General features: G+C 45.9%; 2 protein-coding genes across 5 annotated transcripts in view; one reads left to right on the top strand and one right to left on the bottom strand.

Moving 5' to 3' along the window:
* Window positions 1-1,708, bottom strand: part of SULT4A1 (sulfotransferase family 4A member 1) — a 29,087-nt gene extending 27,379 nt beyond the window's left edge. For both annotated transcript variants that reach the window (XR_012633359.1, XM_074901732.1), the window contains exon 1: window positions 1,540-1,708. Coding sequence is in view for 1 of the 2 variants with exons in the window: in XM_074901732.1 (XP_074757833.1) it covers window positions 1,540-1,708 (169 nt within the window). In the remaining variant the exon portion in view is untranslated. The remainder of the gene's footprint in view (window positions 1-1,539) is intronic.
* A 96-nt stretch (window positions 1,709-1,804) lies between these two features.
* The window catches only part of LOC141958819 (1-acylglycerol-3-phosphate O-acyltransferase Pnpla3-like), a 51,181-nt gene continuing 25,212 nt past the window's right edge, over window positions 1,805-27,773 (top strand). Inside the window, exons 1-2 of one of the 3 annotated variants that reach the window (XM_074901728.1) lie at window positions 1,805-1,953; window positions 2,273-2,400. In XM_074901728.1, coding sequence (XP_074757829.1) covers window positions 1,805-1,953; window positions 2,273-2,400 — 277 coding nt within the window. Of the gene's footprint in view, window positions 1,954-2,272; window positions 2,401-19,693; window positions 19,757-27,773 lie in introns of those variants that run through there. The other 2 variants (XM_074901730.1, XM_074901731.1) reach the window with 2 other exon arrangements.

Here is a 27,773-nt window from a genome sequence, read left to right on the forward strand (position 1 = left end):
CCTATTTTGATCCCAAGGCTGTTACCCCAGCTCCTCCACACAACACTGTACCTCAGTTTCAGTGCCCCAGTTCTCAGTCTTCCCTTTCCTTCTTCCACAGTGACTGTTAGTAAATCCTCTTGTAGTAAGCACTGCCACTAACTTTGTAAGCAGTTCCCTGGCACTGCCTCAGCCAGGGCCCCAAAAGATATGCCTATATTCACAAAATAATAGCAAATTAAATATGATTATGCAAGCTGGCTCTCCACAGCCAACTATATAACCATCAAAGCTAAGTTCTACACACAGCTGAAGCACTAGTTGTACTGTGCCCGGCAAGGTGACGTAGTCAATGACCCACCCATACAAAGCTGGGGTGCTGTACCAACACAGGCACACTGTAAAACTGAAAAAAAATAAATAGCGTTCTTGCTGCATGCTATAAATCAAATAAGACAGTTTAAAAGAACAATCAGGATGCAGAAGGCTGCTCCTAATCCCAGGATGTTGGGGGCCATCTGCCTACATGTTACCCCTTACCTAACATATGCATCTATCAAGCTCTAGCCAGTCTTCAGCAGAATCATTAGTAATGGAACATCCAAAAAACATGAAGACAAATATTCTCTGCTTGAGAAACAATAACAATGGATGCTGCACTGTAGAAAATGCGTGTATGTTTGAAGCAGAACACCAAGAAATAGAAAAGCTCGCCAGTCATTCCAACGGCAGGGAAGTCAGGGACCTACAATACTGAAACATCATTTTACAAGGGTATTTACAGAGTTAACATCTATTATGTCTGCTGGACTTTGAATTTTCTAGAAAGAGAGCTTATTGCCAGGAAAAAAGTCGCTCAAGAAGGCACTTAAAGAGTCCGGTTTTCTGGGGTGGGTTACAGAGCTACCATATTGTCTGCCTCGCTGCAGGCAGCGCCGTGTCTGCGCTAATTCCGCTTAAACATTTCTGCACGGAAATGGAGAGGGTGAGACAAGCAGAAACGCGGTACTGAGAGCAGCCCCCGGCCGGCGGGGCAGAGCCCAAGGGTGAGTGTTTGCAGGAAGGAGCGCTTACACCGCTAACGGGGGTACTCCCGGCGATTCGGACAGCGCGGGGAGGGTGTGCTTTGGGCACCCGTCCGCCCGGAGCGGTCAGGGCGGGAGCACAGTACTGCAGAGCAGACAGCAAACCTGGGGGGTTTGGGGGGTTTTTTGGTGTGGTGGTTTTTTTTTTTTTCTCCATTAGGAATCCGCGTGCGCGCCACCTCCCGCCTCCCCCAGGGCCGCCCAGCGAGCTGTGCCCTGCCAGCAGCAGCACCTCCACCCCGAGCGCTTCGGCCGCCGGCAGCACCGCGGCGAGGCCCGCCCGGCGCCGGGCTGAGCCCCCCACACCCGGCGGGTGCCCCCCGGCCCCGCGGCGGGGAGGCCCCAGCGGTGCCGGGGTCCTCGGGGGGCACCCCCCGGCCGCGCAGGCCTCGGCCCGTCCCCCCGCGGGAACCCCCCGCAGCCCCGAGGGGAAAGGAGGGAGGGAGGGAGGGGTGGGGGGAGGCCGCCCGCCTACCTGACTTGGGGTACGTGACGATCCAGACGTCGCTGTCCCTCACCGGGAAATTGGCGATCTCCTCCATCTTCCCGCGGCAGAAGGGCGGCAGCCGCACCCCATTGTACTCGAAGTATTTGCTCTCGAACTCCCCGGGCGTGCTGGGGGTCTCGGCCTCGCTCTCCGCCATCCTCTCCCTGCCGGCGCGGGGCGGGGGGTGCGGGGCCCACGGCGGGCGCTGCCCCCGGCACGCCCCCACGCACGCGGCGCCCCGCGCGGTGACGTCATGCGCGGCCGCGCCGCTCCCGCGCTCGGGGCCCCTCAGGGCGCCCAGCGGAGAGTGCGGGCCCCCGCAGCCCCCCGACGGATGAGGCCCTGGAGCCAGGGCCCCAGCGCCAGGCCCCGAGGGAACGGCCTCAAGCTGCCCAGGGCAGGGTCAGGCTGGCTCTGAGGAAGGATTTCTGTGCAGAAGGGGCTGTTGGGCGTTGGAATGGGCTGCCCAGGGCAGGGGGGAGTCCCCGGGATCCCTGGAGGGGTTGAAGAGTCGGGCTGAGCCAGCGCTGAGGGATCTGGGGGAGTTGGGAACGGTCAGGGGGAGGGTCATGGTGGGGCTGGAGGAGCTGCAAGGGCTTTTCCAACCCAAGTGATGCTCTGAGGACTCGGCCTCACCCCTGCACTGCATGGCGGGGCGGGGGGGAAGTGAGGGGATGCACACTCACCCTTTTCAGCAACGCATCTTGTCTGCTCCTTTCAGGGCTCAGGTTTCAACGCAAGAACTGGCGTTTACACGGGAAGTTCTTCATCTGGTTCCTTCCTCCCCATCTCAGATGCCAGCGCTTCGGCAGGGTGACAGCTCTCACTCCAGCACGAGGCATCTTGCAGGCAAGGCTCAAGGCTGAGCGCCCAGCACATCCCCTGCTAGTTCTGACAATCTCTAGACTCTTCAGGCTGGTTTTAGGGCTGATTTACTAACTTAGTTTGCGTGGAGATCCTCAGGCAGGTAAAACCATCCCCCCCACAGCACTACCAAGAACAGGTTAGTGAGAACACAGCCCTGTTACTCCTTATCCTTTCTATTCCAGCAACTCCAGTCTCTCCTTACACCAGCACAAATGATGCCTGGACCACCCCTTAGGGCGGGACCCAAATAACAGTCTCAGGGGAGTTTATAGGGCAGATAACCCAGGTGCTGCTGTTCAGGGTATTTAAGGCCTATTGGTGCCTGATGGGAGGGTATAAAAACTAACCTCCCTTAGCAGTTGGTTGTACTGCAGAAGTGAACACTGGTTTAGTTCTTTGGTGTGAATGAAAGGCCAGCAGTGATTCAACAAAATTAAGACTTTTGTTAGATCCAGAAAGGTTAGTAAAGAGTTTTGGTTCAGTTTATTCTTAATTAGCTTTATAACAGCTGTTTTGTAATTAACTATTTATGTTTCTCTAATAGTGCTAAAATATAAGTTCTTTAGAAGTTTCAGATAAGAAGTTTGTTTAGCAGGTTGGTATTAGAAAGAAATAAATGCAATGGAGTAGCAAAGTAAGAGAAGATTCAGTGACTCTAAAAATGCATGTTTCTACTAGAGAGTAAATTACAGGTAGCTTTGAGTTTACTGAATTGTGAGCAGTAGCCATTTGGAGGTTGTGTGTTGTTAAACTCTTTTCTATGTGAGTAGTCTTAGGAGAAGCAATAGTGCAAACAGCTGAGGGGGCAGTACCTGCTTTCAGCCTTCATGGTTCCATCTATCAGCACATATAAATTAATGCTTTTACTGTCACATTTTTTCATATTAATAATGAACTGTAGCCCTTAAAATTGTACTTGGAGGAGGCAGGGAAAGTCCACTGAAAGTTAACATCAAAAGTATTGTTTCACTGAATTAAAATGGTTTGTGGGAATGTCTTTGGTTAAAAAACCTCAAAAAGTATCTTTAGAACGATTTATCCTCGAGTCAGGTGTTGACTTGTAAGACTTGCTCCAGAAGTTGATAATGCAGGTTCAAGTTGCTGTGGTACTAAGTTTAGTTTTGAGCCTGCTTTTTTAAAATGCCAAAATCAAAATTATCTGTTGACATCTGAAAGAACTTTTTCTATTTAAAAGTTTTCAGTGAAAAGTGGGTTGATACAACTAATAGGCAGCTGGGCAGTTGGTATTTTGTATTTTAAGATAATATTATAAACTCTGAAGCAGCTGGTATTTTTGCCTGTTCTTTTCTGTGGTGTTTTAAATGGTCTGACTTCTGCTTTTCCCTGCTTAACAAAATAACGCAAAATTGTGCTTTCCTATGGGAATTAGAGTTGTGGGGTTTTGTAGCCAACCTTTGAGGCAAAACTTATTGATTAGTCTTTTCTGACAATGAAAAGTATTAAGCTGTGCTAGTAATAAATAAGTTTCAAGTCCAACAAAACAAACATACTTGAATTCTAGTATGTATTATTATTTTTTTAAAATGTTAACTTTTTAAAATTCCTAACTTAGTCCTTAAGCATGGATGTTGCCTCTGCTTGATACATGGAGGGAGCCATACTGACAACAGAAAAACTGTTTCTGTTTTCCCTTTAATAGGAGTTGTACAAATGCGTCTCAGGGTTGGCATACTGGCTTATGGAGAGCAAAAAGTCAGGCAGGCATTGTCACTAAGGATGCACAGATAATTACACCTTTCCCTTTAGCAATGGATGCTTTCACTTACCTTGTAATGTTTCAGATGAAAGAGCAATTGAAGCCCAATGTGGCTGAGAAGCCGGGTGCCCTGGATTAACTGCCCCTGGGAAGATCCATCCCCGTGTTCCAGGGTGCAGTAAATCCTAACATGGGGGTGTTGGACCTGCAGCGTGTGAAGGGCACAGCCAATATGTGTGTGGGGGTATTGACTGTGATTTACTGTATGCCCAGTGCTTACCCAGCTCCGACATACCTGAGATGTGTCAGATTTGCTGGGAATTCAAAGACTGCTGAAGTACAAAAAGCATGAAAGCTGTTTGGGAATTCCCCGTACAAAAAGGCTACAGTCAGTCGTTGTGCTCAGAGGCAGTGCATCCTGCCCAAAAGGGGCAGCCTACAACCTAAAGGGTGATGCTGGTAGACCATTGTTCAGTCACCCAAGGGTATGTGCAAACCATCTGAGAGTGATCCAGTATTAAATAAAAATCAGATAGGCTGTAACAGATGAACCATGCTGGAGTGCTTCACTTACTCTCAAGCCAGAGAGGCGTTGTGGAGGGAATCAGAATACATTGTCTGCAAAGTAATTTTTGGAAGACTGCTTTTTTTTCTGTTTAGAAGAAAAATTCTAACAGTATTTCAGTCTATTAGAATGTGTTCACAGCCTTTTCTGTAACGGTTAGACCATTCTGCAGTGTAAGTGGTCCCAGAATGTACGGCTGTGTCCCCGTGAAGTAGCAGGCAGGAATGTAGGGGGAAAGAATTTGGGTTCTTTCACAATGGTGTAAACTGGGACCAACTTGCCAGAATTCACTAGAGTCTGTATGGAACTTTGGTAAGGAGAAACTTGGGGGAAAAGCTCTTAGGAAAAGAGTGATAATGCTGACCTTAGGAAAAGGATGTCATTTTAGGATCTGGGAAAAAAGGATTTAACCCTGGAGGCAGACTGTCCCTATGCTGCTTGTGTGTGTCACTCCAAACCCACGCCTGGACCTTTGTGCTCCTGAGGAGTGTCCTTGCCTTTGCTGACAGACGGGCCTGCTCGGGTACTGTCAAGGCTTCCCTGTCCAGACGGGTGTGTGCTGTTGCACACACAAAAAGGGATTTTCAGCTTTTTAAATCTATCTGATGGAAAAAGATAAACCTGGCAATGTTTTGTCTTTTTATTAAATCATTGTAATGGCAGCTTGCATCCAGGCTGGAGGGGGCATGTTCAGAGGAAGAGAAGCTGTTTGCATATGTTGGGGTGCCAAGGACAGTTTAATTTGAAGTCAGTAAGTGGTGCCGTATGTATCGTGTGAGGCGGATGTAGTGGTACCCCAGTAACAGCTTGTGGTGCTGTGTTAATGCACTAAACAGCTGTGCAGTAGATTGGTGTTTATAAAACACTGCTGTCTGCGGGTCCTTCAGGATTGTTCAGGGAGTACACATGAACTTTCAGGAATGTTTCTTACTGACTCAGCTGAAATATGAGCCACAGCTGAGTGAGCCTTGAGCACGTGATCCCGACACAGCGTTGAATTTTTCTGCTGAATGTGGCTGAGGACCAAGCTGTTAATCAGCACTTGCGATCTTTTTTGTTTGTTTCTGGTACTTGTAACCAGGAATGAGTGCTCTGGCCTCCCAGCCAGGATGTTAAGGAATCTGATCCCTTTTCTGCCAGGATTTCTGTGTAACCTTTAACTCAGTCTCCCTGTACTTTAATTTCCACCTATCAAACCAGCACAAGTACTGCAATCCACCTCGTGAGGCTATCTGAAAATAAATCTGCCTCTCCCTACCCAAGCACAAGATTCATAGTCTTTCTAGGTGGCAAGATGGATGCAAATCACAGTGTCTTTGGTGGGATCCTGATCAGAACACAAGGGCCTGTATTTCTCTCTAAAGAGCTCATAGCTGGTACTTGGAAGAGCCGGTTGCTCAGTGTCCCAGGCTGCAGAAGACCACCCAGGGTTATGTTAAATTCAGTGGCAATGCAAATTGCTGTCTGCCAACTCCAAGGCAGGTCCTTACCCTACAGTATTTTCCACAGATTTACAGTGCTTCTATAATTATACCCTACAGCACTGCAAATTCAGACGACTTGGATCATGAGTATGTGTAGACGTCACGTATCCTCTTTATTCTTGGCACTCCACATCCCAGCAGGCTGTGTAAGGAGAGATTTCCAGACAAGATGAGCTTGCCTCACCACCAGCCGAAGCAGTGTAGGAAACGTGTGGTCACTTTGATGCCTCATGTACATGTGTGCAGCGAGGGCAGGCGCACAGAAGGGCAAGTCACCAGAAATAATCAGCCAGCCGTAATGTCACTCCACAGGAAAAACGCACGAGGTGCACCAATAGTTTTGGTGAGTCAGAGCAAAGATGACATGTAAGGAAGATGAGCAGTAAGTTGGTGTTGCTGATTAATGGCTTTGCTTTCCTGAAAGGTCAGAACTGCAGTTTTGTAAACATTCGTCACAAATTGTGCAGTTATAATTCTGCCAGGCACAATGGTACGGGGTACTCGCATCACCTAGCCATGCTGTCACTATCTCCCCAGTGGGCTGTGTGTGGCTCTAGCTATCTGCACGTTTCTGTCTCCATTCCATCCTCCCACAGTTTCGAATTTGTGGGTATTTTTATCACCCACTTTCATTCAAAAAAAAAGTCTAATTTTTAACTGGGGATAATTTTTGTAACGTAACTGTTTGTGGCTGGGACTGAGCCATAAGAAAAGAAGACTTCTAACTTCATCTGCCCCAGGTGTCAGTGGCAATGGTCGGAGTGTGGCCTTGTACGCCCCATACTGGCCCAGGACAGGACGTAGGGTGTCTGCATTCCACTGCAAACTCTTCCCACTCCTGTCGGGGAAGTTGGGTGGGTTACTGTGCCACCCTTTGCTTCAGTCACCCCTCATTTTAAAGGGGTACAGACACAGTTGGTCATATTTATGTGTTCACAGGAGAAAGTACAATTTGATATTGATCTGTAACAATGCTATCAGTTATGCTTGTTATATTAGTCATGTTCATTATTTGTGTCATTATTAAAGCTGAAGGTGAATGTTTTTGGGATAATTTAAATGGTCACTTAAGATTAGGGCACAGAAGGCGAACAATGGTTTCAAGGCAGTGATTAATGTGGCTTTCATTGGATTCTTATCTTAACTATTTGTTAGTTTTCAGTGTGTTAGAGGCAGGCAGCTGAGTGGCCTTTGAATATGCCAGTTTCACGATCTCTGCATAGTGAAGGTTGTGCAGCTATCCCCTAAAACTGGATTATTTTTGAAGGACCCGATTTGAACATATCAATGATTCATTGCCACAAAACCAGTTCTAGAGAAGTTTTTGTGATTGTGATGGTTGCAACACTATAGACCCTGAAGCTGAATGGGAGCTGAGCTGGATGTGGTGTTGGGCTAGGGACTGCACTGTGCTTTGCAATGTCTGTCTTCAGGCAGTTTTGTAAAACCACTCAGCTGACCTGATCAGCATCTCCTAGCAATTGCAGCTTTAAAAATATGCCCTATGGGCTTGAAATTTGAAAATAGATGTGTTAAAGGAAATTAGCTCCTCTATCTGCAGTCATTTTTACCATGAGGGTGTAGGCAGCAAAAAAAAGAGCTGCTCAGCTGGGCTCCTGAGGAGTGTCTAGAGTTGCTTTAATTGTCAACATGTGTTGATCATGGTTCTAGACTACTTACCTCAGAAGGTAGTAAATATGCCATCCTGTACAATCTCTCACATGGTTTCAGAAAGGGACAGAACAGTCTCTGCTGCACATTCATCATAAAAATTGCTTTGCATCGGTGCAGAAAACCAAATAGAGACACACAGCAGTGAGGCAGCTTTCTGCCTCATTTACTAATGACTTTCTGGGAGAGAAAAGGCCAGAACGAAGGGATTAGAGACTGAGAGGAAAGCATTAAAAAGAGAAAAATCTCTGCTGCTGAGGTGAGCAAGCTAGAATGTCAGGGGAGAGGCAGGGTGATCACAGGCAGGCCGTGTGTGAAGGGAGCCAGGCCAGGACAAGTGGAGGTGGAAGGCTCTGGGTGCTGGGCTGCCTGCGGGAGCGTGGAAGGTCCCAGGAACAGAAGAGACAAATTGAGGGGGGTGGGAAATGGAAGATGACACAAAGGGCCTGAAAGAAGGTAAAAGCAAACCTATATAGTGGTGTGATCCATAGGGAACTACTCTAAATGTTGATGACAGCTTAAGGTGCAGCCGTTGAACGCATTTCTTCAACTGCATGAGCCCATCAGCATGAGTGTAGCTATTCACATGCTTAAAAGGACCGTGTGCTCTCACCCTTGTGTAGCTGAGAACAGTCAGTGTGGGCTTAACGGTTGGACTGGGTGGTCTTAATGTCTTCTCCGACCTTGATGGTTCTGTGATATTGCACTGATGTGTCAATAGTAAAGGTGTTGCAATGTGCAAATGTGAGTGGGAACTGATAGTAATAATGTCATTAGTGACACAACTGGCCATGTTCTGCATGTTCCTGCATGTATGTATCACATACCTATGCACCTAATGACTACTTTGGAACAGATTTGAGTCAAGCTAACTGTGATGATCAAGAAAATAGTCACTGCTGATTTCAGTCCTGACAGTTCCCCTGTCAAGTCATTCTACTTTATATTCTGTCTGCATGTGAGCACATACCTGACAGTTGTCAAGGTCAGACTCATTCTCAAAGGCATTTTCAGAGTCCAATATTGTGTTATCATCTGAGCCTCCAAACACACACCTTGAAGTGTGAGAAAACCTTTGTGGGACACTAAGCAACTGGCTCACAGTGTTCTCACAGATAGGCTGTCTCCTTATTTGTAACTCCTGGGGTAAGGACTGCCTTTGTTCTGGGAGATGTGAAGTAGTGACAAAGTGTTAATCATGTGGACAGCCTGTTTGTAAGAACGTAATTCTGGACTAGAATCAATGCAAAATCCTCCCTTGTCTCCGGTCAGCATTTTTGGAGCAGGTGGTGTGCGCTTGAGCTACAATTACTGCTGTCCAACATGGTCCTCAGCTGAACATCTCACATTCTCAAACCGAAGTAGGTAGTACATGTATGATTTATTGTACAGCTAGAGTGATTCTCTTCAATCTTCAGAGGAAGCTCTGAGGTTTTTGCTGTCTGAGTCTGAAATTTGTCTCCTGAGCTATTTCCTAGTTACTCATTTGACTCCTAAGTGTGTGGTGGAGGAAGAAGAATTTTAAGGAACTATTTCCTCTCCTGTAGCTGTAGGCGGTTCAGGATGACAGCCTCTATGGACACTACCGATTGCTGCTGCTACCCTGAGGAACAGTGGCTGCTAGATTCTAGCTGAATACTCAGCAGTGGGAAAGGGAAGCATAGTGGTTGGAAAGAACTTGAAAAGGTGGAGGGAAGTGTGATGACAGATGCCTTGAGGCAGACGGTTACTCAAAGCATCAAAATGTAATTCCTACAGCTCAGTAGAGCATGCAGGTTGCAGGTGTGGGCTATGATCATGCTGCTTGGTGAACACAGGGCAAAGCAAAGCCCTCATGATTATTCCAGACACTGGTGCAGTAGCAGACATACACTGCTGGAAGCGAGGGAGATACTTTCTCATACATGTGTTTGAATAACACTTTCATATTATGTAAATGGAGTGCAGACAGAATAGCTGTTAGCACTTGAGAAATTTCAGCCTAGACGTGCCGAGGCTTCTCGTGTGAGCAGTGGCAGCCACTGTAGTACTCCTGAGGACACATTGTCTTTCTGGTCCTCCTCTTGCTCCTTGTGCCATGTGTGCTCCTGGAAGGCTTGTGTGGCACGGGAAGGGAGAAGCCAGGCTCTTCCTCTGTTCTTACCACAGAAAGGGTGTTCAGTGGGGAGCAGGAAGGGGTGTGGGCAGTGCCTACAGCACTGCCTGCAGGGATTGGGTTAGGCCTAGGGACAACAACCCTCAGGTCCTCAAGGGTGACTACACAGAACTGACTGACCCTGCCCTGTGTGTGAGATGCCACAGCTGGCTCTGGGAGAAGTACTAATTCATAGCAGGCTGGTTGTGCCCAGCTACCTGTGAGAGGTTAACAAACCTCACTGCTGCTGTGCCTTACTATGTGCCAGGCTCAAAGGCTGCTCTGCCCTGCAGTGCTGAAGTGATACGCGCGTGGAAGAGCAGGCCGTTTTAGTGGCATTTGCTGTATTTGGAAATCTTTCAGCTGCCAAATCCACATGCTGGCTGTTGCAAAGTTAAGAGATTTTTTTTGTTCCAGACCAGCTCTGTGCTGATCCTGATACTTGCAGTGGCAATAGAGTTCTTCAGAGAAGCAGTCACAAGGACTGAGGTACAGTATCTGCTGGTGTGTGGCAGTGTCCTGGTGATCCTGGGTGTATCACCAGCTGTGTCATGAAAGCACCTGTGAGTAGTTGGGATGAAACGTGGCTTCTGCAAATGGCTGCAGTCATCTCCTGTGGGCAGACCTGTAATGAGGCTAGAGGTCACAGTCTTTCATGAGTATGTCATGTTCAGATGTAATATGGCTTATCTTAACCAGACTCATTAATTAGGCTGGTGAACAGCTCTGTGTTTGTCTTTATACACTCTACATTATACCTTTGGTAGCAAGCCTGCCTGTTTGCTAAATGTAATTTGGAGCCTCTGAAATACAGTAGCCTGCTATTATTTCTAATTAGTTTTATTTTCATAGTGTAGGTACTGAGTGCTAAGAAAGTATAGGTGCTGGGTTAAAGTCAAAGTCTGTAGTTTAAATGCTTGATCCTTGCTCTGTTCTCACTAGTTTCTATGGGACTGATCATAGGAATTGGGGATGTAGGCTTAGTCTCTAAAAAGAGAAACAATACAGATATACCCCAGGAGAGATAGTATTGTTCCAAAGTTCAGTGTGGATAGAAAATAGAACTCTTCGTTTCTAATCCCAGTTTTGCTCTCATTTACTTAATGTCCCACTCAAGTTCTTAAACATCCTTGTTTGTACTTAGAAAATGTAGTAAGTGTCTTTGTCTCAGTGTCTGGAAGCCTTTTTGATGGATTTACTAAAGCCTCCTCCCTCACAGCAGCTGCTTCTGAGCCAAGTGTGGGTGTTTACCACGTGCCTGGTGCTGTGTTCTCCCCACCACAAACCCCAGCTCCCAATACTTCCTACGTGTTCAACCTTCAGTCACACAGCAGAGCAACAATGACTTTACAAGACTATTACAACTTACTCCTCTTATTTGTCCTCTGTTGCAAGTTTATTAACGCTGCCACCAGGACATGTGTGACCACCTAGTGAGATGAGCACTACAAATCCACTCGGGATGCCCACATGTTCAGTATGGCCTGTATAAAACAGGAGGGGGGCATCAGAGTAATAGAAGAAATTAAGGCATGGGAAGCTGCTTCCAGGATGGGAAAACTGAGCACAAACTTATTTTTAGTGGAGGGGCAGCTGCAATGAGCACACAATTAAAATCTGTGACAATGATTTAGGAGAAATGAAGTTTGCTTGTATTGAGCACTGACACAGAGGACAATTGCTGGGGAAAGAGGCTGTTAAAAAGAAGCTGTTGCCCAGTAAGTTCTGAGTTGACAGAGTTTCTGAGTTTGGGAGTTTCTGTGCAGTGGCTTGTGCAGGAAGCTGTTCCAGGAGCAGAAGGCAGGGTGTCCGAGTCTGCCTGTGCTTGGATGCTGTCAGAACTGACTGAATTAAACCTCAAACAAATCTCAGTTTCTCACAGATAAGCCTTTTTTGTGCTCACATTGAAAGGCCCTGAATGAGGGCCTGGGCAAACAAAGACAAAACACATTTGTGAGAGCTTCAAATCCCCATCATCCATCTCCTTGGACTGTCCTAGCCATCAGGTTATATGCTGGGTGAGAATGAAGGGCTGCCCATGCTTTCTGCAGACTAAAAAGTCTTGGGGCCAGCAGGAGGGATAAGTACAGAAGTGCCTCCCAGGAGTGTCTGGCTCCTTTCCCCTGGTGCTGGGCAGAGTGCTGGGGGCATTGGCTGCCTCAGTGATGCTGTTGTGATCAGGCTGGGATTTGTATGCAACTCTAGGGTCCTACACATGATGCTTCTTTATTAAATTTGAATTAAGTTTTCATTCTTCTTAAAAATCACAGTAGAGAGTTCCTCAAACTGACTCTTGAATTGCACTGAATAATCAGACTAAATAGAGCTCAAGTCATAACTGGAGATGTTCTATATGTAACTGCAGATGCTGTGCTCAGCAAAGTATTAAATGGCAGATAGAAATCGGGATAGATTCAGTCACTGGATCTTTGCCACTGCTGTGAAATGGGTGCTGAAGGAGAATTCTCTGGGTGCATATGTAAAATCAGCATGAAGGTGGAAGCCAGTCCTAAAGGAGCACATGCAGATGAACGTGCAAGGCTTTCAGCTGCTCTTAGTACAGATAAAAGCCTCATGGACAATTTTCCTCCGAGCCAGTAGCTACTAAATCAGTGGTGGGTGTTCTGAAAGGCTGCGGCAGGGGGAACGTTTCCATCATGGAGGTGATTTGGAGAGGGAGGTTCCCTCTGCTTGCAAAAGCAGCACCACCCGGGGTCTCAGGCACTTAGGAGTCTGTCAGAATTGGAGAATGACATGAGCTTCTCAATCCTAGTCATTCAAGCTAGATGTGTTACGGAGAAATTTGGTCTATAATCTAGCTAAATACCAAGCCAGAGTGCCCTGACGTTTCATACTGCAGCTGTGATGGTCACATTGCTGTTAGGTAGTGAGGTGCACTGATGTGCCAAACTTGTTACGCTTTGCAACACATATATCTGTTTTTTTGGAACTGTCACTGTGAAAAGGAAAATGCTCAGGGGCACTCTCTAAACTTTAACAACAGTGAAATTGTTCAAATCCTTACTATTCTCTTGCTCAGCTATAGTCTTCCAGAGTACATCTTGTTTGGTGGGGTCTTTTTGCTCAGAAGCTCAGGCTGAGGGTGATACTCTGGATTGCTGCTGAGGGTAAGGCTTCCCTGGGTCACAAGTGTAATAATTTATTGTAACTAATTTGCTAAGTTAAGCAGGGTGGGTGTTGTAATAAAACTATTGTAACTAATCTGCTGGGCAAGGCGGGTACGGTACACTTGAACGACCTGTAAATGTTAGACAATTAAATGTAAAATGGGCCATTCAGATGGGAACAATGTAACCGTGTCTCCGAAACCCCACCTAACATTAGATGGGAACAATGTAACTATGCCTTAAAAAAACTCCACCAAGAACTGATAAGTAATTTCTGTTTGAGGAAAAAAAAAAGCCCGCCAAAAGGATGAGATCATGAGAGTGTTTTTTAAAAAAAATCCAATAGGAGAAAAGCGCGCCAAGAGACCAAGGTTTCGAAACTTTCAAAAGACCCAATAGGAGGAGGACACGCACCCCAGCAACCCAAATGATCCAATGAAAAAGAGCAGGACAATCATCTGATGAGAGACTGGTTAAAGACGATGACACAAGAGTATAAGAACGCGGGGTTTTTTGAAATTCGGGGTGCGTGTGGCAGAGTTGCGGCTCTCCATGCACCCAGCGCTGCTTTGCCTATTGCCTCTCACCCAAAATTGATTGAACCCAAATAAAAATATCTTTTCTTTAAATGAAAATTGGCTTCGTCTGATTATAACACAAGGGATGGAGAGGCCTCGGCTGTGTGGTATCTTTGGGCAGGAAATGTTCTTTGGGCAGGTCTGCTCTGCCTTTCACACACAGACCCAAATCCGTTATTGAGCTTCAACTTCTTGTTCATAATGGAAGGCCAGATGTTCAAAAACCAGGAGTGTTTCCTAAACTACTTAAGTATTTACGTTGTGAGTTGCACTGAAACTGTAGACAGCCTGCAGAGGTTTGCACTGCAATAGTCATTATCAGTCAGAACTGCTGTTTCAAAATTAATACTCTTTTATTATAAAAATAAGGATGTATCCACTACTCATGTTTCATCTGGTGATATTTCCAGTGCTAGAGAATACAATTAATAGCAGTGCAACTGCAGGGAAACTTTAAAGTGTACAATTCCCCACACTGCAGTTTCAGACAATGCAATCTGCATTGACAGTCTGAAACTGCCATGACTGACACAACTTCAGATGTTTCTTTCTCTTTCAAGTGGGTGGCTTCCAACTGAGGGCTACGGCTGTGACTGCCAAACGCCATCCCTCAACACTAGGGACATGTTGAGCATGAACTGCATTGCTCTTCATCTCTCCTCTGGCACAGGGATGAAGTAGCTTTGGATTTAAATACAGATTTAAATGGTTAAAAAAAGGACACTTCATAGCCTAGGTAAATAATATATGCAAGGAGAGAGCAAATAAGCAGAAGAAAGAATGGCACTGTAATATAGGGAGTCTGTTTTCCTCCCTGGTTCTAGGTACTGCATGACCTAATCTTTAACTCTTTAATTATACTGTTGCATTTGCAAAAGCCAGGCATCTGTTGAATGGGATGGTGAGAGTTCAGCAAGAAATTCAGCCTGCCAGATCTTGAAAATCCAACCTGAAGGGGAGTGTTCCTTCTTGCACAACAAACTGAATCCATTTCTAGTTCTGCACCTGGCTCTTCTCTTCCTTGATTTGTATCAGCATCACATTCAGTGCAAATGAAACTGGGAAATATGAGTAAGAAAAAAACATTCGGCTTAATAGCTCTGGCTTTAGAATTGAGAAACCAGAATATCCATTGCCTTTGTGCCTTCCAGCTGCTGAGCCTGTAAACTGTGTTGGGAATGGGGCTGCATTAACCTCTGCTGGAGCTGCTTTCTAGACTGCTGCTGTTAGCACTACAAAGGAAAAGCTGTAAGATTAAGCAAAACAATAGTTACTGGACTACTTGTCACATATTTACTTGTGAATACTGTCACACCGTTCACTTTTTGCTCCATGACAAGTTATATCAGCGAAATACCTGAGCACCATTTTTTCTCCTGTAAATGTCTGGTGATACATTGCCCGTTGGATTGCAGTGAATCTTAGTTTGAAGCACAAAGCCTCAGCCAAAAAAGGTCTGTTTATAGGATTCCCTGTGGTTTGCAAGAAGTGGGTGAGCAATTAGGTCTTAGATCTGCTTTTTGTTCCTTCTCTGTAAAGGAAGGCAAAAGGGGTAGAATGAGAGGAATAGGAGTTACATTTTCTACACATGATGTAGCACTAATAATGAACACAGAGGTAACATTCTGTGGTCCTTTTAATCTGCTGTTACCTGAAATACAGCCAATGGACTGCAAGTCAATCAGCATTCATAGATTTTTAACTGGCTACAAGCTGCAGCAAGGATTTATTTTTTATTACTATGTAGATTGTACTTGCAGATTCATATATGCCGGATATGCCTCAATTTAGGAAAATAACATCGCTGCAGTGCAGTGTTCTCTGCTCTATAATCTCTTTTCTGTATTTTTAAGAGTCATTTCAAGATTTAAAGGTCACTTTATACGGTCTTTCTCTATATTGTACCCTTTTCTAATTGTGAAATGAACATTTGGCAAGCTTGGTTGCATTGTCATGCCTTGAAGCATTGCTCTGAGGAGCTAACTTATTTTGTCATTCCAGGAAACAAATTAATCAAGCTTATTTGACATTAGGAATGTTTTTTAACAAAAGATAAAACCTTTAAATAGAACTAGGACTGTCTCTTAAACTCAAAGTGGCTGTTTTGTGTGTGTTAAACTTAAGCAATCCTGTTGTGAAGCAGTGACAGCACACATCCCTGGTTGCACGGAAGGTTTAGCATGTGAAAGAAGAGTTTCAGACTGCTGTTCCACTGTACTTGATCCATTACCCACCTCCTGCTTGTCCCAGCCTCAGCTGTTCGTTCTTATTTGTTTTGGTGCCAGCCTCTCAGCTGTATGGTCCTGGCTGCTGCTAGGGCTGCTCACTCACCTTGCCAAGTAGTCTGTGCTGAGAGGATAAGCTGTGGTCTTCTGTAAGTTCAGAGTTTTTCTTGGGAGGAGGAAATAAAAGGAGTGGGGGTGCTGACAGTAAGTGTTTCTCTGAGAATGATTCTTTGTTAGGGTGTCGGGCTTTTGCTTGGCAGACTATCAATGAATGAAATGCAGAATTTATACAGCACAAGATTTTTTCTTTACAAGGAAACCAGAAATATGTATGTATTGGGAACAGTGCAACACAGAACTCTTCCCTGTTTGTACCGCAGGGTGCTGTTTCTTTGACCAAGAGCCTGTGCACTACTGACAGGCCACAGCATGTGAAAGACAACAGAGGAATCTTGGCAGAAATGTCTGGTCTGTTCTGGGAAAATGACAAGTTTCATAATCTGATGGTTAATTGGTAGTACATGGTGACCAGGATGGCAATACTGAACTAATTTCCTTAGGCTTATCTGGAAAACAGTTAAGTGGTCATTCAGTTCTCTCTTGCTCCTTTTAAAAGTGATGTGGGGATCTGAGGAATGAGTCACTTAACTGCAACCTGAAGATCACAATGAGATGTGGGGACAACTTTTTCCTGCTTTTTCTGTGGATGTTTCTTGTGCAGCTGAATTGGAAGTATGCACGCTTTCTTCAGAGCCAGGCAGCAGTATGTTATGGCTTCAGTCTGGAGCCTTGGTAAATTCTGAGAACAGCTTTGGTCTGGTTTGATTTCTCGGAAGGAAGAGGAGTAATGGTGTTGGCTTAAGCAGAGCACTGGGACTGAAGTTGTGGATTCCCTAAAGCTAGCCATAGATGAGAAGGGAGTGGATGTGTCCCTCACAGCTAACTTGCAAGATTAGGAGTTGTTGAAATGTGTTTTAGCAGTGTCGGTTGCATTTTGAAGGGCTTCTTGACATCTTGGGCTGAGAGCTGACTGAAGTCTCTACAACCCGGGATGAATAAAGTGCTTGTGAGCAGTTTGGGATATGCACTGGTGTCTTGGCTGGAGCCCAGAGGGCAACTGAGCACCAAGGAGGTGCCTGCTCACTCCTTCCCCCGTGGGGATGGGGAGGAGAAAATAAATGTCTCAGGGATTGTGACAAGGACAGGGAGGGATGACTTAGCCATTGTGGCCATGGGCAAAAGACAGACTCCTTAGGGGAAGAGAAAGAACATCAGTTTAATTTCACCACAGCCACCACGGAATTTTCCAATCAGAGTAGGACAGTGAGAAATACAAGCACATCTTAAACAAGAAGCTTCTCAGAGGAGCCCCCCCTGCAGCCCCTCCACCACTACCACCCCACCCCCAAACCCAGCACAACTGGGCATGCTGTGCACAATAGGCCTCTGCCCTGGGGCCTCCTGTACACCGAGGGTTCATCAGTGAGTGATTAACAGCTGGGCAGCCAGGAGCTTCCAGCTGGACCTTCCCATCAAACTCGGGGGGAAGAAAATTCCCACATGCTCCTTCTGTTGAATGTTGGATTTGGGTGTAGATTATATGAAACTGTGTTTTACAAAGTGACTGGTGACTTTAGACTTGACTGAAGACCCTTTCAAACTAGCTACACCCCTACCCCACCAATTTAGAAACTGATTCAGGAAGAGTAGTTTGTCTCTACATGCTCCTTGAAAGAATTATAGAATTATAACTAATCTCATTTGACCCATCAGTGGTGACCTACACGAAAATATTTTTAGCTGTAGACTCAAACCTCTTAATGCCTCTTTAAGAAGCCATCCATGAAAAGTGTTTTTTTTCTGGATTTTTAATTTTCCATTGGGCAGTCAGCCCTTGCAGTATTGATGTCAGGCTGGCTTTCACAGCTTACTCATTGCTGATACATATTTTCTGTGGAGAGAGAAGATTGTTGGCACCTGCTAACAGGCAGAAGTCCTGTGTTTATCAATGTTTCCACTTTGAAAAGCCTTTTGCCAGATTAGTGGGGACAGAACTGCAGCACGTGCTGGAGGGAGGCTGGAGCGCTGCCCAGGGTTTCAGAGCAAGGAGTCTGCTGCCTGCAAGGGCTGGAAGGAAAGGGGCAGGGAAGAGGGGCATTCGGGGACAGGCAGCAGCACACGTGGTAGCAGCCCTAGTGCTGGGGAGATGGCAGTCCTGGTATGGTGTCACCTTCTCCTTTAGCAGTTGCTGGACTGAGTCACCGAGAAGAGCACCTGATGACTCCTGGGCCGGTGCCGTGGCTCCCATGGCTACCTGGGGTCATGGGGAGTCACCCTGCTTGGTTGCAACAGGCTTCCTAGGCCTAGAGGGCAGAGCCAAAGTGTCTGCAAAACACCACTCCTAAGGCTGAGCTTTCTCGTTCTGACCTGCACCCGGTCCCTTGTCTAGCTTTGGCTAGCCGTGCCCCTAGGCCGGCTTCCTTGCTCCCCCTCACACCAGTATGGCTCCAGCCTCTGACTTGGAGCACAGAGCTATCAAGTACCTCCTCAGGAAATAACCTCTCATCGTGTCTGGATAGCAAATGCAAAGGGGAACCTTTACTTCATTGTCCCCTATTATAATCTGAATTATGTGACCAAACATACCTCGACCTCGGGAACTATTAGATGGGAAATGGGTGCCTGCAGAGCTCTGGGTGTGGGAACGCTTGGGGGGCTGCAGCCTGGTCTCTATATGCTCGTCTGTGGCAAAGGGGGGGCTGAGACTTGCCAGAATTGAACAAACAGCCCAGTGACTGTCAACAGGCGAGGACAGAGACAAACTGTATTCACCTCTGGCAGCTAATTGTGGCTGAATATTGGGGCTTGCAGAGCCTGCACCCTGCTCTTTGGGGTCAGGATTTCTGAGTATTGTCTTGGTACTCATGAAAAGGCTGAAAACTGTGAGCAGACACCAAGGTTCCAAAGTGTGTCTATATGCATAGAGATGTCTGTGTAGTTAAACTATTTGTGCTAATCGTCTGTGAGAGCAACACCTCAGTTTATAAACCCTGGATGTAGTGGAAGACCTAAAATTGTATTTCAGTGCTTATGCTGATAGTTGTTCTGTAGACATATGTATTCTTTTTCATGGCACAATGGAGGTAGGCAAAGCTGCATGGAAGTCTTCTGAGAGAGATATCAAAATATGTGCCTTAAATTATCAGTTTACTCTGATACACTGAAAGTTCCTGTGCATAAAGCATGATTGTCTAGCTGCAGTTTGAAATGCCCCCATGAAACAGCACTAAACTGCTCCTTCTGCTCGGCACACTTACTGCAAGATGAAGGTTGAGGCTACCAAGTGTGTTGTCTTTTTGTTTTCTGAATGTGCAGAACTTGTGCTTATGTTGATCTTGGCAACAAATGAGATTAAAAGAGGTCATCTAAAGATAAGATTGCTTATCCCAACGACCCGTGCTCTTTCTTCCTCCTAGTCTCCCAGTTAATCTTCACTTATGCCTGAGGTGGGGGGGAAGCAGTGGTGTTTCTTCTGAGCTAGTCTAGAATTATCTCCCCTTTCCCATGGAGCATCCAGAAATGATGAAGCACTTTTGCTGTGGTAGGAAAAACCTGTTGTGTTCAGAGAAGGAGCTTGCTCTAGGAGAGTGAATCCTCTGCCGGGCCCACGTTGCAGTGCTCATGGGCTTCCTGGGACCTTGCAGTGTTTCCTGGGAATAAGCTGGATCAGCCTCCTCTCCTGTGCAGCCGGTACCTATTATCCCTTCTAGAGGTGGCAGAGGAGGGGCTGGTCTGCTGGCAGCACTGCACTGTCTCACTCCAAACGTTTTGCTGAGGTGAGGAGCACAGTTGGGCTCAATGTAACGGGTTTGGGGCTGGCTTTGCCCAGGGCTGAGGGGGAACCTGGTGGGCAGCAGGCTGGCAGGCAGGGTGGGTGCAAACAGACTTGTCTTGGTCAGAACTTGACCCTTGTGGGATTAAACTTCATTTCTTTCCTTTTGAAGCTGACTGGAACAAACCAGCCTCTTGGGTTGACCCAAGTCAGTAGTTAGGGAAAGGACAGTCACTGTATTTATTCCTGGTTTTGGAGTAACGTAACTCATTCCACAAGTCAGGGCCAGATCTATCACTGTGGGTAAAGTTGAAGTTAAGAGTTTCTCTGAATGTACCAGTGGGAATTAAGATGAGAGTCTGGTAGTTTCACAACATAACTGACATACCACCCCACAGCCAGAGCCCCTGCAGCAAGGCAGCCTTCGCCAGCTGGGAAAGAAGGGGGGAGCGGGGAGTATGGGGTGGTGGTGGTGTGACACAGTGGCCTAGATCAGTAAATTAGACTGGGTTAGAGAAAGGGGGAAAGAGGTTTTGTGCCTTCCTAGTACATGAACAAGAAAAGGCACGAGAAGGTGACAATTGTTATGGTTTTGTTCCCAACTTAAGATGGTTAAAAGTGTAGGCAGTGTGTTCCACAGCAGCATTTTCCAGAAAACACAGTGACATCAGAAGTACATCGGGGGCATCTGTGTGTGCCCGGGGTATACAGAGAGCGGGTCTGGGGAGGGGGGACAGGGCACAGACCAAAACCCCCACTGGTACCACAGCAGAGACAGAAACTGCGGAAGACCAGACTTCTGGAAGAGCCGAAGGCAGACACAGCAGCAGTCTGGCTTCTGTGGTGGGTTTCTGGGGGGAGCGGCAGAGGAGGGGAAGGTTGATCTCTCCTGGCTGGCATGGTGCTGTGCCCTCTCCTTGCACACCCAGGGGAGTGAGGGCTGCCCGAGTCATGGGATGAGACTGCCCGTGTCCCCAGCACCCACAGCCCCCCTGCTCTGACCCCCATCTTAAGGTGAAGTTGTGCTGCCGGCAGAGCCCATCTGCCAGCTGGCTCCTGCCTAGAGGGAAAGGCTGCCTCCGGTGCTTGCTGAGCTGCTCCTTGCTAAGCCAACTCACCTGTCTGACCCAGCAAACTATTCCCTTTTGTCTTGCTGGGTTTAGCTAATTGAGTTGGCTAAGCCTAGGATCAGAGAAGTGGCAGGAGAAGGGAAGGTGGGTGGAAGCAGGGGAGGGAGGAAGGAACAGGGAGATCAGGGGTGGGACAGAGGGATGAAATGTGAGAGTATGGGCAAGTGAAGAATCTGGTTTTGCAGTAGAGCAGAACTGGGGAAGATACCGGTACTCTTGGTCCAAAGAAACACCTACCATAAGCTGCATAATTACTTAATTCATAATGAGAAATGAGGATAAAATAGTGAGGAAGGTCCCAGAGCACAGTCTGTTCCTCAACATAAGGGGTTTGAGCAGATCTGACAGAAAACAAAGTAACTATTGCAAAAAGGGAGCAAGAACCAGCCCCGTGTGCTGGACTCCAGCCCCATGCTCACACCAGTGGCTGTTATTAGAGTGAAGAAGGGACAGTTGGCTTCGGGTGAGTTACGGCCGTGGTGTCCTCTGTGTGGCCCTTGCTTTAATTGTCACTGGCCTTGTCTGTCAGCACAAGTGAAGATCAAGGAGGAGGATTATTCAAAATTCCATGATTTAAAGTTTGGACAAAGGATAAATAGATGAAAATAAAGGTTTATATCAGTTCCAGCTAAATTACAAACAACACACAACAGTTTCTTCCTTCAGAAAACTCAATCTCATGGAAATAATGAATCACAGCAACGTGACAGTTTCAGCAATTGTCGGTAATAACAGAATAAAAGAATTGCTTCAACTTTTACACTTTAATAACCAATTTATTTCTAGTAAGGTAAAATATTTAAACTCATTTGGTATTAGCTCCATATTTAATGTTAATTTGGTTCACATATTTTAACATTACCAAACCCACTTATTCAAAGGAAATAATTGAATTTTCATACTGAAACATTTCCAAATAACTGTTTGTTTTCCTCAGCAAAAGAGAAGCAATCTGGGTTTAAATTCTAAATCCAAATGCAATCATAGTTGAAAACACTCCCAGTAGGAGGAGGAAGCTGTAAAATCATAAAACCTGGAGCGCAAAACAGCTGCAAGAGGATGTATTGATTCTGTTCCCATTTTTCAGCTTCTCTTTTGCTGATATAAGAATAGAATTTATAAATTTGAATATCAGATCGAGAGGAAAACCGTGGCAGGGGAAGGTTCATATCAAACTAGCCAATATGGAAATGAAAATTAGAAGTTGCAGTGAAATAAAATTTATCAGAGCATCAGCACAGTGTATGAACTGGTAGTGCTTGTTTGGGAAATCCGCTTCAGTCTTCAGTTTTGACTAGATTCTTCTATGAATTTATTTGATGACAAATCCTGAACATACATGCTTATCAAAGTAAAACTGCTGTTACCAAATGTGTACTGCTGTGGGCTGTTCACTTAACACTAAACAATGAGCCCTGTGGTATGAATTTGACTGAACTGATTCGACTCAAAAGTAGAATAACAGCAAATGTACAATGTGAATTTTTTTCTTGAGAAACAACAAAAAATTCTGTAGCAGTCAGCACTGACCTATAAAAAATAACTCTGAAATGAACTCACTCCACATACAATGTCAAATTCCTGGGAAAGCTGCATGAGTTACTTTAGAATGATTCAATTCCAACAGGGAACTGAGATGCCTGTATTTTAGCAGACAAATGTTGGGATGGGCTGCAACTTGGACGCCTTTGGTCACCACAGTTTAAGGCACCAGAGTTTTAAATCTTTTCCTGTGGAGGCCAATGGAAGTTTCTCGAGTGATGCAGCTGGTAATGCTAATGTTGTTTATGCAAATTGCCTCTAAGCTGAAGTAACCATAGTTACATTTTAATTATAAACACTAATGGCTGGAGGGGTTGGGAAATCTATCTTTCACTTGTCATCTTGTGCTCTCAAATCCGTCATTAATTTGTTCTGCTGAAGTGCTTCTAAGATTGTTGTGTAACAGTGGGGCAAGTGGTAAATCCTGGCAAATAGTTTGTGAAGAGATGGTTGTTCACCTCTTCCTTCCCCATCCTGTCCTTCACTGCTGGAGTGTGAAACCCGGGCCTTCACTCTCCCATGCCAGAAGGATGTGCTCGGGGTCTCTGGGCAGAGGAAAGACTTTCACTGGCCTCTCACAGCTGTAAGATTGGAGTGTGAGTCTGAGTGCACTGTGAGAAATTCCTTGTCATACAGCTGTTTCAAAATCGATAAGGACCAGCATTGCTAGTTGTGTTCTCAGTGTCTGCCCCTGCTGTTGTCCCTCCTCTGCTGTTTTCAGTCCAAGGCAGAGCTGGAGTCCCCTTCTCTGAATGTGTTTTAGCAGAAGAGAATGGCAGCAGTCCCCATGCTCTCACTCGCCACCCAGGGTAGCACGTTTGCTCAGGATCACAGCTCCCTCCTCGCCTCAAACCACACCACGACTGCAGGCAGCCTCTTCCCCTTACCCTGCTCCTCAGCTGGGCTGCAGGCAGCGATACCCCGGAGGTGGCATGTCTCTTCGGTTAATCACTGCTGCCCTGTTTTATTGGGATAGGACCACCCTTTGTCTTTCTGGTACAAATCTTACACTGCTTTTCTCGCTGAAAAGCATCACTGAATAAGGGCAACCACTCAAAGCAAAAGTGTTGTTCAAGCAGAGCAGTTTACTGATTTCTAAACCAAAATGGAAATTCACCAGCAGATTTGACATGTGAATGCAATAATTTGCAGCAACTGAAGATCTGGACCTGGCACTTCTCTTTAAATCCTAATGCCAGTGGATAGGGAGTTGGTGATTTATAATGGCGTTTAAACAACTGGTGACACTGGAAGTCCACAGGAATATTCCTGCTGATAGGGAGCTCAACAGGTTCTTGTTTTCGCTGTATAGATGATTTGCCTACTAAGCAAAGTGGCAGTTAGACTGACAAAAGGAATTAGGTGGTGTTAGATTGGCAGTTTCATCAGCTCTTTTCAAACACTTGATCCCCTGGGATAAAACTTACAACCTAGATAGAGTTAAGGCTGTGCCTAAATTTCCTGTTCAGCATTTCAGAATAATGGTGAATTCTTCAAAATGGGATTCACACCAGCCAGGGTTACCTGCCTGGAATAACTGACAGGAGGAGGATGAGGACGGATGTTTGCTTCAAGCCAATGGGACACACACAGCATAGATGCCTTTCTCACTGACCTTCAATAACATCCTCTATAAACAAAAAAAGTGCTCTCTGTTCCTGTTAAAGCAGAGCTATAGGACAAAGAGCCTTCCCCAGGTTGTCCTTGCCCTATAATTCAGTGATGAAAACAGGTGCAGGCTGTGGAAGGTCACTCACAGCAGCTCCTGGTCAGCCCGTAGCCAGCTCTGGTTTCAGCCACTCCTCTCCAGCCGTGTTCGGGAATAGCTGCTGTGAACTTCCAGCTCCACAAACGGGGACCTCGAGACCTTTTGGGAAAAGGCAGACTCCCTGTGGCCTCTTCTTTCTTTCCTCCCCATTGTTTAGGAAGCCTAGGAGCTACAGAATTAATGTAGTGTGACTGGCCACAGCAGGCACCAGCTTGTCCAACATCTTGACAACCCGGGAATGACTTTGTGAAGCTGCTGGGATCTCCAGCACAGCGAGGGGAGCGGAAGGGTCCCTGAACACCCTCCAGGGTATTTCCCCCTCCCAGCCCTGCAGCTTTCCCCGGGTCACCTGGCTCACACAAACAGCAAGGCAGCTCCTCGGCGGGGGGGTCATGGGGGGTGAGCTGCTCAGCAGCACAGTGGTCAAAGTTGGGAAACACCCCAGAGAAATCAGATATTTCCTGGCAGTGTAGTTCCTCCAGCCTGCCCGCTGTGCGTGGATGCTTGTCGAGCCCAGTCAAGGGTGGCAGAGGGCTGGCAGTGGCCGCCCAGGTTGGTGTTGTTGCCTGAAAGCTCAATAAAAACTTTTGCTCTCTAAGATAAACTGCGTGAGCTCCGGCGCTTGTGCAGGAAGTCCCTGTCCCGTCGTGCTGGCGATATGTGGTGCTGTCCCCAGCCCATGGCTCGGGTTAGATGGCTGCAAGGTGCAACTGTTAGGTATGGTTTTCTTCTGTTCTCCAAATGGAAGGAAAAATTCCAAGAATTTCCAGTCTCTGGTATTGAATAAATTGAGGGAACCAGGGTTACTGTACCAAAGGCCCGTGTTTCTGTGCAGTGTGTGTGCTTAGATCCCACCCAGCCGCTCTGCTGACAGGTTCTTCACCCACATTCAGCTCCATCGTCTCCTCTAGAATTTCTCACCACAGTTCCAAATGTTAAGAAGGAGCTAATGCACATTAAGCAGCTTACTGGCTACTATTTACAGAGGCAATAATTGACTTTTATTACCAATGTTAGTTCCACACTGTTCTTGCAAGCTTGCGCCTCTGGGGTGCAGAGCGAACTGGAACCTCTGCTGGCAGGCGAGCGTGTGTATGTCCTGGCTGATGGATGGTTGGGCTGCGAGACAAGATTCAAAATGCATCATAACTCCTGGGAAATATTCCACTCGAGAAATTGTTCCTTACGTACATATCCATCTCTAGAATAATTCCCCAAATATTATTGGTCTTACAGTTGGGAAAACAAATCTCCAGTCTTTAGAGCAGTAACATGCCTCAAGTCTGTCTTAGGTCGAGACCAAGGAGGAGGCTTTGCTGAGAATCTGTCTCAGCAGCTATTGCAAGGTGTTAATTATTGGGCCTTTTTATGACAAGGTATGAGATCTTTAAGATGCAACGTTATTTGCCACCCAGCAGTTGCCAGATACAGTAATGTCTATGATTGTAATTTAAAATAATATTAGTTACTGTAGAAAGGATGCAGCTTGAGAGAGAACAGTAGCCCCACTGCAAACAGAAAAAGGAACTTGTGCTCTGCAAGACAAGACTTGAAAAATCAAACTCTGGTGGTTACCTGAATTTCCCCCCTAGTTTGTTAGCCATATTCTTTTTTCTTGTTATTCCTTAAGACAGAAAACTTAAATCCTTTCAAAAGGAACTAATTAAAAAAAAGCCAAGGTTGCAAGTTAGCAATGGGCATTGCTGTGTCTCATTTGTAGGATTTATAAAGCTGTATGGGATCTTTTGCAATAAAATGTTGCCACATAAATATCAGGCCACAGAGTTATGAAAGATATAATGTGAAAATATGAAAAATATGGACCGTGTTCATGTGAAATAGCATTAGACTATTTGTTCTATGCAATGGTTTTGAAATTATAAAGAGTAAAGGCAATGGTGGTGATATCGGACCCGAAGAACAAATTGTAACTGTCAGGATTTAGCTGTTGAACTTTGAGAACGAAAAACACAGATCACACCAAGGAATTCAAGATAGGAAAATTCATTGCTTCTCCTACCAGAACCAGTTACACTGGTTTCCAGCCACCCTCCAGTATGAAAATAAGTACTGGAGGATTCTTCCTGCTTTCAGAAATACACGGACAAAGCAAGGCTCTGGTGTTGGAACTCTGTCCCTGCTTCCATTCCTCCTCTGGCAGGGGGTGATGTTCTGGGTTATTGTGAGCGCGTTAGCTCGGCCTGGCCCGCAGCACGGCGGGCCGGGCACACGGGGCATGGTGCCTGCCCCAGCCGTGCTCTTGCCTACCTGCTGGCATTTAAAGCACGTGATGCTCTTGAGAGGGACCTGTTTACAAACAAGTTGGTGAAAAGCAAATGTGCTCAATATGTGTTGTTAGTTAACACATGGTTTGTATTATCTTTTCTGAGTTGAATTGCCACATTTCTCCCTCCCACATCACTTGGAGTAAGCGAGGGTTGGCAGCAGAATTTATGTTTCAACAGACAGAATTTTTAAGGACATGGGATGCACCTCGGTCTGAGAACCTCCCGTATATTTTGAGATTCAGCAATAGTTACAAAATAATTTACACAATACCAGCCAAAGTAACCAGAGAAGATACTTCCGATATAGCTTCTGAAATGAAGTTCCCAGTTTTCTAAGGGCATACAGCTTGAAACAGGGCCTGTGATTTTTTTTTTTTATTTAAGAGCCACCCCTACTATCCCCATGCTTCAGCCATATCCCAGAGAAAATAGGGGTCTACCACTACTGAATGACTTGGAGTTGGATCCTAGCAAAAGATAGGTGAAATGGATGCTTGATTTTTTTTTTTTTCTCCTTTAAAGAAGATAATGGCAGAAGCCTACAGAAAACTCCAGAGGTTGCTTTATCTGTCTGGTTTTAGATCTTGTATTGTTCCTTTCCTACAGATCTTCATAGCCGACTTCCCTTTGCCCAGACCGGAGCCTGTTGTCCACATTCACAACTAAAGCTCAGGGAACAGACCTCTTCACTTATTTCAAAGCAATCATTAGGATTATGCTGTTTGTTTTCTTAGCAGCACCTGTTTATTTAGTGGCACTAAAATTGCTCAAACTGTCAGCACCTACTGTATTAGATGTGTACAAACCAACTTTTGAGGTTGCACTCGTAAATTTCTACAGCTTTACTATGTGTTCCCATAATGACTTAGGAACATAATCACCAAACTATTAACCCAAACCCCAAAATCTTACTGAAGCACTAGAAGATCAGGCCCCAGGGAAAAGCAGGTCGGTAGCTTTCCCTAGGGTGACCTACTTTCCATCTCTTGTCAAAGAAACCTGAGCGTAGTTAACCTGAGACCTTTGCAGGCTTAATGGGCTATGATATGACATGGAAAGAGGAAAAATCCCCACAGAGTGCCTGTGTCTTTGGCTGATAGTACTGGTTTAAACAGAACTGGAAGCCAGTGATGGAACGAGAAGGATGCTTGTGCCAAGCGTCATTTCTCTCTGAAGGTTGGTATAGAGTCTAATGAAGGTATTTTAGTGGGTGCTACAAGTGTATCAAAAACTCCAAAAACTTCTTTTGGCCAGGAAAATGTAACTCTCCTTTGTCTGTGCCTGCTCCCCGGC

The sequence above is a fragment of the Athene noctua genome, chromosome 3 (assembly GCF_965140245.1).
Source record: "Athene noctua chromosome 3, bAthNoc1.hap1.1, whole genome shotgun sequence".
In the NCBI taxonomy this organism is placed as follows: domain Eukaryota; kingdom Metazoa; phylum Chordata; class Aves; order Strigiformes; family Strigidae; genus Athene; species Athene noctua.